Genomic DNA, 13,627 nt, shown 5'->3' with positions numbered 1-13,627 from the left:
CGAATTACACAATGCGTTTTGTCTTAGAAATAATTTTGTTTTATTTTGCGCATTAAAAGTTGTTCAATTATATCAATTTTATGCTCCGTGCTGCAGTTTGTTAATGATTCATCTGTTATCAAGCAATTTCTAATTGTATTATTATTTTTTACGCGCTCATAGCTAATTGAGATTTAATTTTTTGCCAATAATTTTAGATTCTGCACCGAGTGTGAAATGTATTGATTTTATAATGATGTGTTTTTTGCGCGTACACCTTAATTTGTCGAAATAATGCTTCAATTTAAAACTTCAGGGGTGATTTTCGATGGCAAATTGAATATTCTTGGTACATTGTACAAGTAAAAAGTAAAAAGTTTTCAGCAGTTTTCAAAAAATCGGGAAAAACCACAAAAAAGTGACTGAAAAACGTAAATTTTTTCACAAAACCAATTTTTGCCAAATCAATTCTATTGAATAGTTATAACTCAAAAACAAATCACTGTAAAACATCAAATTTTTATATTATCATAATCTATACACGGTTAAATTTTCAAAAGATTCTGACTTTTTTGAGCTACTTATAGACAACTGAATTTTTCTAAGTATTTATTTTTCAAATATCGATAAAAAAAACTTGAAAATTTTATACAAGCTTAATAATGCTTAAATTTAAAGAAAATCATAAAAAATGGATCCTCTAGGGTCGTGCGTACTTCTAATCGTTGTGATCTGGAAGTCGTATTTTACGAGATTGTTATTTTATTTTTTACTCTAAAACGGGCTTGCGCCCAGGTAAGAAGGGTACATATAGCATAATAATATGCTATATTATTATAATACTTGTTATATACTATTCTTGTGACATCGTCTAAAACTCAATCTGCTAAAACAATGATCTTAGACCATTCAAAGGATGTTACCTAAAAGTTGAATCTAGACTTCTAAAAATGAGTCACACTATAACAGTTAAAAATTAAATTTAAAAAAAAAAAAAATTACATAACAATTTAATTTATTTGTAGAACTTACTAATTCAATACTTATTGTATATACCAATTTAATTTAATGTAATACGTTGCTGTTGTTTGTTTAATTAAAAAGAGTTTATAATTTCAAAATATTTAAGAAGATTTTAAATTTTAAATTTAATACCTACCTGTCCTATACGTCGTTGGTGTTTTAATCATTTTGTAATTAATTTTTCGTTTTTTCCTCTTGCTATTCAAAAATGTATATAATATTGTGTACAACCGTATAGAAATTATATCATAATTCATGTTAACGGAGAATATTAATATTATTTTTAAATATTTAAATCAACTACCCATTAGCTTAGGTATACCTAACCTAACCTCCCTTCGCCTACCAGCTCCGGGTTGCATACCTATACGTAAAAAATATAAAATACTCGTACCGTATCATAAAATAGATTTAATCTATTATTATTTATGGCCTGTACAAAGCGTATTTGCAAATTTTCCTTATAATTCTTTAGATATTTAACACGTCATATAAATATAAATGATTAAATACTTTTGAATATTCTTTTTAACATAATATGTATATCATTATAAAAAATAAAATTTGTAATAGGATGTACTTAGGAAGCCAGGAAGGTTTATCCGCTATAATTCTAAGGGTGGGTTGCATAAACGTTCGTTAGCGAGTTGCAGACAGTTTACAGACTGATAACGCACTAATGGTCCGATAACTAAAATTGGGTGTTTCATAAAGCAAAATAGTGTTAACGGCCCGATAAGTTACCGATTGCTGAATCTGTAAACTACAGACCCGATTTTGGTTCGGTAACTCACAGATTTCAGAAGTTCAGAAGAGAGCGCCAACTTTTTAGAAACGACAAAATGTGCATAGTAACCTACTACTAATTGGATATTTTACATTTAAGAGTTGGTGTACCTGAATATACGATCTGCCACGATTCCATCTTTCTTCCAGGAGATAACTGGACTTGCTCTAGTTGTTTTTTACGTTCTCTGGGGGAGGAACTGCCCCGACCAATACGTAGCCACGGTTCTTAACAAAATATGACTACTGATTATAGTTGTTAAGAGCACGTGCAAATTATTGTATCTATAAACGGGCAAACCATATTATGTATTATTTGTATTATTATTATTATGAGGAAAACGATAAAACGATAGAATAAATTTAAAAAAATTTTACTTGACCACGAAAAACATGAGCTCCGAAGAGCCCAAAAAGGTCGATGACGACGACGAAGTCTCTGTCACTTTTAAAGATTTAGTGAGTACAATAAGTGTCTTTCAGATTATTGTGAAGTACAAAATCACAATTTATTATAAAATAAAACGTTTGTTTTTCTATTGTTACTGTTACAGGGTGTAACGGACGTGTTGTGTGAGACTTGCGAAACGTTGAAATGGAGTGTGCCTACAAAAATTCAAAAAGAAGCTATTCCAGTAGCTCTACAAGGCAAAGACATCATTGGACTGGCCGAGACTGGATCTGGAAAAACAGGAGCCTTTGCTATTCCTATTTTACAAGCACTATTAGAAAATCCTCAGCGGTATTTTGCTCTTATTTTAACGCCAACAAGAGAACTTGCCTTCCAGATATCTGAGCAAATTGAAGCCCTGGGTAAAAACTAACAAATAAAATCATTGGTCCTGTTAATAATTAACTAAAATTAACAAACCATTTAAAAATTAGGATCGAGTATTGGTGTTAAGTGTGCTGTAATTGTTGGTGGCATGGATATGATGGCTCAGTCATTAATGTTGGCCAAAAAACCTCATATTATTATTGCAACACCAGGTCGCCTTGTAGATCATCTTGAAAACACCAAAGGGTTTAGCTTACGAAATTTAAAAATGCTCGTAAGTAATCATTTGTAATTGTAAGTTGTAAAAATTGCCTATTGGTAACCTTTTTTGTTTATCATTGGCATCGAATAGGTTATGGATGAAGCTGATCGAATTTTAAATATGGATTTCGAAGAAGAAGTAGATAAAATTTTAAAAGTTATTCCCCGAGAAAGGAGGACATTTTTATTTTCTGCTACAATGACGAAAAAAGTACAAAAGCTGCATCGAGCATCTTTAGTTGATCCTGTAAGAGTAGAAGTATCTACTAAATTCCAAACAGTGGAACAGCTGCAACAATATTACATTTTCATTCCTGTTAAATATAAAGTAAATATTAAAAATTATAAATTCTGTATTATATATTTCATTATTTGTGTTGTTATACTATTTTTGTAGGATGTATATTTAGTACATATATTAAATGAAATGGCTGGTAATTCATTTATGGTATTCATGGCCACTTGCAACGGAACTATTCGTGTAGCTCTTTTACTCAGAAATTTGGGTTTGGACGCCATACCATTGCATGGACAAATGACACAAAATAAGCGATTGGCTTCACTGAATAAATTTAAATCAAAATCTAGATCAATTCTTATATCCACTGATGTTTCCAGTAGGTTAGTGTCTACTTTATATGCCTGCTTGTAAAGTGATTTTTATCCTTGATTATTATTTTTTATATTATTGCATTTCAGGGGTTTGGATATTCCACACGTTGATGTTGTGATTAATTTTGACATGCCTACTCACAGTAAGGATTACATTCATAGAGTTGGACGAACTGCCAGAGCTGGAAGATCAGGAAAAGCCATTACCCTTGTGACTCAGGTATTATCATAATGTATTATTATTGATTATATTATATAAGTGTTTATACGATACAACTTATAAAAATAAAGTTGGTAATAATTGAATCTTATAAAAAAAAAAAAAAAACTATTTGACCTTATAAAACACGTTATCACTTTATTTTATCAACTTTATTACTATGTTTATTTTTTACTTATAATAATATGTTATTAATAGTTAAGATTTTTTACATTGCATTAAAATAAAAATAAAACACAGTCAAAAACCACAATAACTTTAAATTTTTTAATTATATCTGATTTATGTAGAATACCTTATAAAGTATTTTTATCGATATTTAATTCAATTTCTAACTATTATAGAGTTATGCAATTTTATTTTTTCTATACATAACACAACTGAATGACAGCATATAGATGATTCCATGAAATGACAACAAAAAAGTAGATTCATGAAATCACAAATTTTTTGCATTATAATGTCTACTTAAGATCAATTTCATTATCATGACATCATTATAGCTCTCTTTCCAAACTAAATTAAAAATAAATAGTTTTCTCTTACTGACATGTATTAAATATTAGAATAATTAAATTATTTTTAGTATGACATTGAATTGTATCAAAGGATAGAGCAGCTTATTGGCAAAAAATTGCCGCTATATCAAGTTGAAGATGATGAAGTTATGTGTTTACAAGAACGAGTGTCCGAAGCTCAACGACTTGCTAAAATGGTTAATATTTTTATTCCATAGTTTTTACTCCTATATTAATATACAACTTTTATTTAAAATTTCAGAATATGAAAGATATGGGTGATAAAAAAGGTAAAAGAGTCCTTGACGATGATGAAGAAGGCGCAATGGGTGTAAGAAAAAAGAATATTGGTAGACATAAATCTAATAAATCAAAAAAGTTTAAAAAAAAATAAAATTACTCAAATATGTTATGTTGTGATGATTAATAAAAAAACATTTTCTCGATTGGCAAATTTATCTTATTGTTCTAAATATTTAACCCTGAAAAATTTATATTGTGTTTGATTAAGTAAACATATCATTTTTATGAAGAGTACTACATTATATTATACTTAATGCGTATTGAACATTGAACTTTAAAGTTTAACACTTGCATAATCTTCTCTGTTACTAAAAGTTATAGTATATTTTATTGTATAAAAAATAATAATAACCAGTAAAACATTATCTCCATAATATATATGTTTTTGTATGCTTGGATGCTATTTTATTCAAAAACACTCCAATCAGCATGGAATATTAATTTTTAAACTTGAGATTAACTTTAACCTTTGAATAAAAATTATTAGATTATACTCAATTATAGAAGTGTTTTTAGTTGAATAATTATGAACAATTTTTAGATTCTGAACAGTGCTAGATAATGTATTTATTTTACAATGAAGTATAATAGGTAGGGTAGTTAAAAAAGCTTCAACTTTGAGGGTGGTTTTAAATAGTTTATTGAATCTAGTAGTACTTTGGAAAAGTCAAAATTTAAAATGTCCAATGTTTTTTTTTTTTTTTATAACCAACAAAAACAAACAAAACATGAAATTTCACGCAAGTCCAATATTATTAAAATAATTGTAACTATTGTTTTCTTAAAAGTTTATAATTTTATGTAGATTTATTTTTACATATAATCTACCATTAACTTATTTGTGCTGTTTTATGACTCAAGATGAATAAACAATTATATATTATGTAATATTACATGGTTTATATATATTATTATAATAATTAAATAGGTAATACTAATTTTCTAAAGAATAATACTCAAAAATGACAATTACTTTCTAAAAATATAGTATGAAATGAATTTAATCAATTAGTGATTATTGCAAATAATAAAATTGAATGTAGATTTGAAAAGTATGTATCTACTTTAAGAGGAACCAAATTTCATATTAATTGTGTGAAAAATTTTTTAGAAATTTTAATCCTTTCCTCCCTTGGGGCAGAATGCATTAAGGGGCCTCTTAAACATAAAACACCTCCAATATAAAATAATATATTAATTTTATACAATATTCTGCCTGAAAACCACAAATGAATTGCCTACATAACGTATGTTGTAGCTATTTTGTTTTTATTGTTATATTTTTATAATTGCAGTCAGTTTCCTTTATTAAATGTAATCTTTACCTAGTAATAGGCAAAATTGTTGAATCAACAACAATAAAATCAACTGTAAAATTCATATTATATATATATTGCGTTTTATCCAATACCTACAGCAGCAATTACATAAATATCATTTATTTTAATATTTAAAAAGTGCAAAGGCACTAAATTTCGATATATGTTTTTCTTTATACAATTAGTAATTCTTTATTGTACTATAATTCATAGAAGACTATTATAAATTAGCTGCTACATTATAAAAAAATATACGGAATATATTTAGTGATGTAGAGTATATTCTTTACTCTATGGTATAGACTTACAAAGACTTAAAGCCTTAAAGGATCATATTTTATATAGAATGATTTATCATTCAGTAAAAAATTTAACACATCCATAATAGTACCACGCGGCACCTTATGTACAGCAGTAATATCCACTCGATGACCAAATTTTATAATTATCATTTTTAACCACAAACCTTGTGATTGTGACTTATTATAAATGAATATTCATACAAATTACCATGTTTAAATTATGCGATGCTCATTAAATTTAGCCTGGATAGGACACATTTAAAGTAGTAAACTCAAACTCTAATCTATAAAAATAACCACTCGACAAATATGAAGATACACTATCTCAGGAATTCCTTGATCTGATGTCAATAAAGTGATTTGAGAAACAAATGTATCTAAACTGAAGGTTTTGTTATAGACTAGGACCTGCTTAATATAGCTGAAAAATAAAAGGTTATGTTTTTAAGTGTTATAATTCAAATGCTCAAGAGTATTTATAACTCAAGGTAATGAACAAATAACTCGAGTGTATAAGGATTAAAAAAAAAAAAATAAAAAAAAAAATATTATTTTGATATAGAAACTAATTAAAGTATAAAATTTAAAATGTAAGAATAATTGTCTTAAAAAACATAATATATTTGTATTTAATAATGTCCTAATAAACAGAAATACAATTAAAACCGTTTCTAAACAAAATTTTACTGAATTTTAATAATACAAAGAAGTTTGATAATTTCAAACATTGATAAATTAAATATCGGTCGAACATAATAAAATGTTGATGCAGAAACGGCATAAAAAGTGGTATGAATGAAAACAAAAGAACTTATTTTCACAAAATTACAAAACTACCCAACGCATAGCAGCTCTCAACCTATTGTAATCAACTAATTGTTCTACTGGACCAACAGCAGCAACAGCTGGACATCTATCAAAAAGATATTTCATAGATATATCATGAATGTTCTTGGCACTGACATCCTGGAAAATAAACAAGTGTTTGAGTACAGTTGAATAGTGATTTGTGTAAAATAATATATTTACATTAATACGAGCTTCCAACTCATGAGGAGGTATACGTCTGTTATAACACAACAATTGACGACCAATATCTTCGCATACTTGTGTAGATGTGTCCAACTGCAATAACATATTAGTTTTCAAAACATTCTTAGCACGTTCTACCTCAGCTTCAGTCACAGAAGCACACAATCTCATCCATTCTTCTTGCAAATGGAATGTGAATTCCTAATAAAACAAATAAATCAAAAATATGTCTTTTATTGATGTACAATCAAACATATAAAACTTGTATATCTCGTACTTATTGTAAATTACATTAACTTACCATAATCTTCATTTTATCACATACAAAGTATGCTCCCCACAAACCAGTATCTTTGTAACAGGTGTTGAAAGACTGGAAAGAGTGACATAGGTCTAATGAATCAGCAAAGCGGGCCAAACGATTGGCATTGTTGTTACCACCACCTTGAGAACGATCCCAAGATCCAATTATGGTATTGGCTACCATTAGAGGGATATTATCAGCATCAGCCCAACCACAGCTTTCTACTGCAATTGCAACATGTGCCAAGGGTAGGGAATCATCTCGAGCTTTGATTTCAGACCCTGGATTCATAAAATTTTATAAGTTAATTATATAGATCACTCCAAAATTAGTAATATTTGTTCCAACCAGTGAATCTGCACTTGGAGTAATGAGGTACTTCAGCTTCCATATTCAAATTTTTTGGGTTTTTAAATAGTGTTTTGGCAAGATCTACCAATTCTTGATGGTCTACTCCACCAGCACCAGCCAATACAAGACGACTTGGTCTGTAGAATATGTCTACATATTCTTTAAGTTCTTTGCGTTTAAGGGAACTGAAAATAATAAACACAAAATTATTGATAATTATTTTACTGAAGAAATTTTTGTTTTACTTAATGTTTTCAGTTGGTCCTAGAATTGTTTGACCTAAAGGTGTTCCTTGGTAAGCAGTGGCATGCAAGTAATCAAATACAACTTCTTGTAAATTAGTTTCAACTTCTTGCATTTCCCTAAGAATTACTCCACGTTCTCTATCAATCTCATTTTCTCCTGTTAGTTACAAAATTAAACACATCAAAAATATAATAATCAGTTAATAATAAATATATTGTTTGCTACATATCAAAGCATATTAATATATTATACATATTATTATTTCCCTGTTTAAATAATTGTTTTTAAATTAAAACAACTTTTAATATAAATTCATAATATTAAAATCAAATAAATAATTTATGAAAAAAAAAAAAAACGGTTTTATTTTTGTAATTTATACATGAAAAATAACAACAAAATTACAGTCAATAATAAAATAAAAAACTTAAATATTAAATTATGTTAGGTATTTGATTAGGAAATATTAAAAACATTGATTATTGAAGTACTTGGGAAATGCAATTAATGAAAATTGAATTTAATAGTAGGGACTTTTTTATGAAAGCATACATAGAATCTATTTTAACTCACCAAAATTTGAGTTTTGAAGAATGTCAGCTAAAATTTCAACAGCTTTAGGTACATCGCTTTTCAAGGATTTGGCATAAAATACAGTTTGTTCCCGAGAAGTGTATGCATTTAAATGAGCGCCAATGTTTTCAATTTCCAATTCAAGGGCGGTCTGTGATCTAGTTGGTGTGCCCTATAAAAATTATGCTACATGTTAGGAACAGCAATAAATACATTAATAAGAATCGTTTAAATGATAGTACTTGCCTTAAATAGCATGTGTTCAACAAAATGGGCAACACCATTGTTGCTTTCAGTTTCCCATCTTGAGCCAGCATCGATCCACAAACCAACGGTCGCTGTTTGCGAGCCGTTGTCTTCTGTGGCAATTCGCATACCATTTTCGAGCGTTGTGACCTTAGTCTCGGGGACGTTTACGCGGGGTGAAGCACACGATGCCGCAGTGGACCTCCAACAATTAGGTACCTGAACAAAGCGACGTGAGTACTAAGACAAGCATTCTTCATTAATGTGCGCCGTATGACACTTACCTGAGTGACTCCGTATTTTGTTGTGAGGGCCTTCAAAGGCGTTTGGATGGATAATAAACGTGAAGCCATTTTGGAAGGTTATATTGGAAAATCCCTACAACCAGTACAACCTTTATGTTCTTGATGTAATATGTAGAGTGCACGCACCAAGGTCTGAAAGTACAGAGAAAAATCGGAAAAATCGTTATCAACGCCTAAAAACATATGATTATCAATTCAACGCCGTAGACAGTGTGTTCTTGTATGTAATCATTATTCGTGTTAATAATATCCATTTTTTTTTTTACACTACCAACTGCACTGTAGATATGGAAATGATTACGAGATCACTCATCAGGTCTCATCCATAGAGTAATATTACTCTATGGTCTCATCTTAATAATTACCTAACGTTGTTGAAATTAAATAATTTAACCCTACCTATTTTACCTATATCTCATAACATAATGAATAATAACTGTGTGATGGACAGATTAAATATTAATTTTGATTTTGATTTTTTTATACTTGACAATTTAAAAGCGATGGCCGATGACACGTATTTTTAACTGTGTGTATTAATTTTGAATTGTAAATATGTCATATTGACAATATGTGAAACGCATATAGTTATACATATTAAATAAATATTAAAAAATAATAGAAATATTCAACATATCATTTTTAAATGAACCTTTAGTATTTTCACTTAATAATAAAAATTTAATTAAATTCCGGAAAACATAGCATTTTTGTTAAATGGCTTGACATATTTAAAATTAAATTAAAATCAAATTTTTTATATTATTAAATGAATAAAGGTGTTAAACTATGTTTTTTTATTACAATTGCACTAATATACTATTGATTTTTAAAAGCAAAATGTAGATTATATTATTATGCCATTTAGTGAATAATGAATATTCTGATATTGGCGTTTCCGACGTAATAAAAATAAAAAATATATAATTAAAAAGAATAAATGGGTAATAAACCTGTTCAATAAAATTAAAATTTAACTACTTACTTGAGATTGTTGAGTACAAATTTAGAACCACCCCATGCTTGTATATCTTTAATAGTAGCCTTAACTTTAAGGGCATCCTCATTTCTATTTACTGCCACCATAGGTATGACCATTGGTTCCAAGACCGGGATTTGCATTTTGGGTATCCCTGTGTAAAAATGAAAAAAAAATGAATTTATTTTGTTTTATTTGTATACTTTTTAAGTAAATTAATAAACTAAAATCTTATTTTATAAACACATATAAATTACCATTAGGTAACTCGGGTCTTAGGGATTCGATAGTTTGCAGTAAACATTTTTCTAATTGAGGATCACTCCTTTTACACACGTGCACGAAGTTGGCTGAAAAATAAAATTACATATGAGTAAAAGTATATTTAAATTATTTTATTATAAATTATAATATCTATTAAAGTATAAAATTAGTACCTAATATAAGATTTTATTAATTTAAATTTTGGATAAGATCTCATACTTCGATTATCGTCTTTTTTTTTGTTATTAAATGTTTATTTATAAAAATAAAAATACATTTACTCACGTAATCTTTTTGCTGTTGTGTGTTGAGTTTGTAGGACGATTAGCGTTATGCTGATTATTGACAGGTTAAGAGGGAAAAAAAATTACAAAGTAATGAAAACCATTTCAAACACAGACCAACAAATTCAAACACTTAGACGATTGAGTTTAATACTCATAATAATAATGCCAATTATACTTATATAATAATATTATAATTATAATATTACTAATATTACTATTAGTACAATTGGCAGTATTATTATGAGTATTAAACTCAATCATTAAACCAAAAGATGTAACAATGAGACAACAGGGTCTTCACTCAGAAACTAAACAGGACAAGTCTAAAAATAATCGCTGTTTATTGAGTCACGCCAAGCCACGAATCATTGATTCTCATTATTCACACATTATACATAAAAACTTTCATCCAGTGAATTGTGAAGACTAGTAGAATATAGTTTACATACTTACATATTATGTCCATACATACACACATATATACACATATCATTATTACAAACTCCTAAACGTATTATAATGTTAACATATATTAGTAGGTAGAAAGTGTATGTTCTGGAATCTCCTCACGAGGAGCTGGTGCTCACCGATACCCCCGTTCTCACCCCGTCGGCAACCGATACTCTCATTGAGTCGATCGCCTGTGCTCCCCCCGCAAGAGCGATGACCACCATCGCGCCCCGTCACCACCACACACTAGACAACCGCTGTGATTAATAAAATTCCATAACCTGGCAGTTGCAGCCTCGCGGTTAGGTTATAGCATTTTATTAATCGCAGCAGTTGTCGTGGCCTGTGGCGGCGGGGACAGGAGCATCGCGGTTGTCATAGCTCCTGCGAGGGGAGCACAGACGATCGACGCAATGAGAGTATTGGTGGCAGACGGGGTGAGAACGGGGGGTATCGGTGAAGACCAAATTCCTCGTAAGGAGGTTCCAGAACATACACTTTTTACCTACTAATATTTGTTAACATTATAATATGTTTAGAAGTTTGTAACAATGATATGTGTATATATGTGTGTATGTATGGGCATAATATGTAAGTATGTAAACTATATTCTACTAGTCTTCACAACTCACTGGATGAAAGTTTTTATGTATAATGTGTGAATAATGAGAATCAATGATTCGTGGCTGGCGTGACTCAATAAGCAGCGATTATTTAGACTTGTCCTGTTTAGTTTCTGATTAAAGACCCTGTTGTCTCATTGTTACCTCCATCTTTTGGTTTAAGTATTCTCCTCGGTTGAGGTACTATTATAATAATTATAATAATTATTATTATTAATTATAGTTATATTATAATTATTATTTTTATGATTATTATTAGTTTTATTATTTGTGTTGTAGGATGACTTGATGTTTTTGCATTTTACAGGATTATTTGCATTGTTTGTTGGGTTGCCCTGTTTGAAATTGGTCTTCAGAAAATCATATATTTTTTCTGCTGCCGGCAATCCACCAGCCATCAATACTTGGTTTTTTTGTTCTAATTCAATTTCGGTATCGTTTTGTGTTTTTTTGTTAAATATTGATCTATTCTGTGGTGAATAAAAAAAGAAATATAATAATAATTTTTATATATTCTATAAACTTAGTACTTACTAAACTAAATGATATACACGATAAAATAATAAACATGAAACATATGATTTTCATTTTGTTTTTGTTATTATTTTTTGTTTTAATTATCAAAGGATCACAGTCTTCAATCTAAAAAAAAAATACGAAACATTATTATTTCCAGTTACAAATTATTGGAAAAACATTATAACTAGCAGCCACGTAACTCGCTATAAGTGAGTACCCAAGGTCAGAGACACGACTTTAAAAAGAATATCGTAATAAGTCTAGTAATCACATCACAGATTTCTATATAGAACTAAAGATTAAGCTACCGACAACAACATAACAATATAAATACATATACAACGATATAATACAATTTATTGAATCAAATACAGTATTGTAGGTATACATTGGTTAATAAATACTAGACGGTGAATGAAACATCAACGTAATTATACGCGAAAATCTAAGCAAAAGCAAAAGAATCTTTCGGCGTCCGCAGTATTAATCACCGTTCACAATCACACGAAAAAGATTTGTGAACAAGACGTATACGAACAGCTTTCGAAATACACGTACTACGCAACAGTTGGGACGTAAAAAACGCGAAACAGATGAATACAGAAACGTATTTAGGAATTTTGCGCCCCAGGTTATCTGAGTGCCATAACTTTTTTATCACCCAAATGACCTAGGTACCGTATTATATCAAAATTCTTTCCTAAATTTACCGCCCGGGGCCCAAGCTCCCTCAGTCCCCCCCTTAAATACGTCACTGAATGAATAAAAATAAAAAAAAACCGAAGGAAACGTTGTCGGCGGTCGTACTCATTACCGCGATCGCGTTTACTACGAAATAATATAATATAATATAATATAGGAAGGAAGATAATATACTTACATCAATTATGCAGGAGCCACAGTAATTTGTATTCATACCTGCAATGTATAAATATTTTTTAATACGAGTAAAATAATAAAACAATATTAATATGTTTGTGTATCGTAACCATGTATGGGATATTATTTGTTATAAGCCAGTAATCCTTATAAAAATACAATATTTCGAACAATATATTATTACCTATTTAAAATATTTTAAATATTTTAAAGCCAGGGCCGGCACAAGCAAAATCTGATGGGGGGGGGGGGGGGGGGTCGTATCAAAATTGCCGACTAGAAAAAAAATTTAAAACTGGAGCAATAACAACGAATGCAATTCTAAAATAATTTTTTCCTGTAAATCAATTACATATTATGCATGTTTAGTCTAAAAACAATGCAATATACGTATACTTAGATATAATATGTATATTATTATTGATTATTATATTTATCAATTAGGTACTTATAGGAATCTGATTTTTG

At 29.2% G+C, this 13,627-nt stretch overlaps 4 protein-coding genes across 4 annotated transcripts; 1 reads left to right on the top strand and 3 right to left on the bottom strand.

The window, feature by feature from the left end:
- The first annotated feature begins 1,972 nt into the window (after positions 1 to 1,972).
- On the top strand, positions 1,973 to 4,631 carry LOC114126406 (probable ATP-dependent RNA helicase DDX47). The gene is made up of 8 exons (XM_027990348.2): positions 1,973 to 2,247; positions 2,343 to 2,601; positions 2,674 to 2,840; positions 2,919 to 3,155; positions 3,225 to 3,448; positions 3,527 to 3,659; positions 4,246 to 4,374; positions 4,440 to 4,631. Exons 1-8 carry the CDS (start codon positions 2,182 to 2,184, stop codon positions 4,569 to 4,571), a joined length of 1,347 nt encoding a protein of 448 aa, XP_027846149.1. The 5' UTR covers positions 1,973 to 2,181; the 3' UTR covers positions 4,572 to 4,631.
- A 2,070-nt stretch (positions 4,632 to 6,701) lies between these two features.
- Positions 6,702 to 9,313, bottom strand: LOC114126403 (mitochondrial-processing peptidase subunit beta). The gene is made up of 8 exons (XM_027990346.2): positions 9,138 to 9,313; positions 8,854 to 9,072; positions 8,608 to 8,779; positions 8,034 to 8,190; positions 7,786 to 7,973; positions 7,435 to 7,718; positions 7,131 to 7,334; positions 6,702 to 7,067 (listed from the first exon to the last, which is right to left on the bottom strand). The coding sequence occupies exons 1-8, from the start codon at positions 9,204 to 9,206 to the stop codon at positions 6,927 to 6,929; spliced, it is 1,434 nt and encodes a 477-aa protein (XP_027846147.1). The 5' UTR covers positions 9,207 to 9,313; the 3' UTR covers positions 6,702 to 6,926.
- A 617-nt stretch (positions 9,314 to 9,930) lies between these two features.
- Positions 9,931 to 10,765, bottom strand: LOC126550989 (uncharacterized; the record flags this gene model as incomplete). Its single annotated transcript, XM_050203743.1, has 3 exons — positions 9,931 to 10,291; positions 10,395 to 10,487; positions 10,687 to 10,765. Coding segments are annotated over 3 exons (324 nt in total), but the record flags the coding sequence as incomplete, so codon positions are not given.
- A 711-nt stretch (positions 10,766 to 11,476) lies between these two features.
- On the bottom strand, positions 11,477 to 13,313 carry LOC126550815 (putative uncharacterized protein DDB_G0282499). The gene is made up of 3 exons (XM_050203079.1): positions 13,161 to 13,313; positions 12,296 to 12,403; positions 11,477 to 12,231 (listed from the first exon to the last, which is right to left on the bottom strand). Exons 1-3 carry the CDS (start codon positions 13,194 to 13,196, stop codon positions 11,920 to 11,922), a joined length of 456 nt encoding a protein of 151 aa, XP_050059036.1. The 5' UTR covers positions 13,197 to 13,313; the 3' UTR covers positions 11,477 to 11,919.
- Between the last annotated feature and the right edge of the window lie 314 nt (positions 13,314 to 13,627).

This window comes from Aphis gossypii, chromosome 3 (genome assembly GCF_020184175.1).
Source record: "Aphis gossypii isolate Hap1 chromosome 3, ASM2018417v2, whole genome shotgun sequence".
NCBI classification, from domain to species: domain Eukaryota; kingdom Metazoa; phylum Arthropoda; class Insecta; order Hemiptera; family Aphididae; genus Aphis; species Aphis gossypii.
The sequence above is the reverse complement of the archived record's forward strand: the minus strand, read 5'-3'. Positions and strand labels throughout refer to the sequence as shown.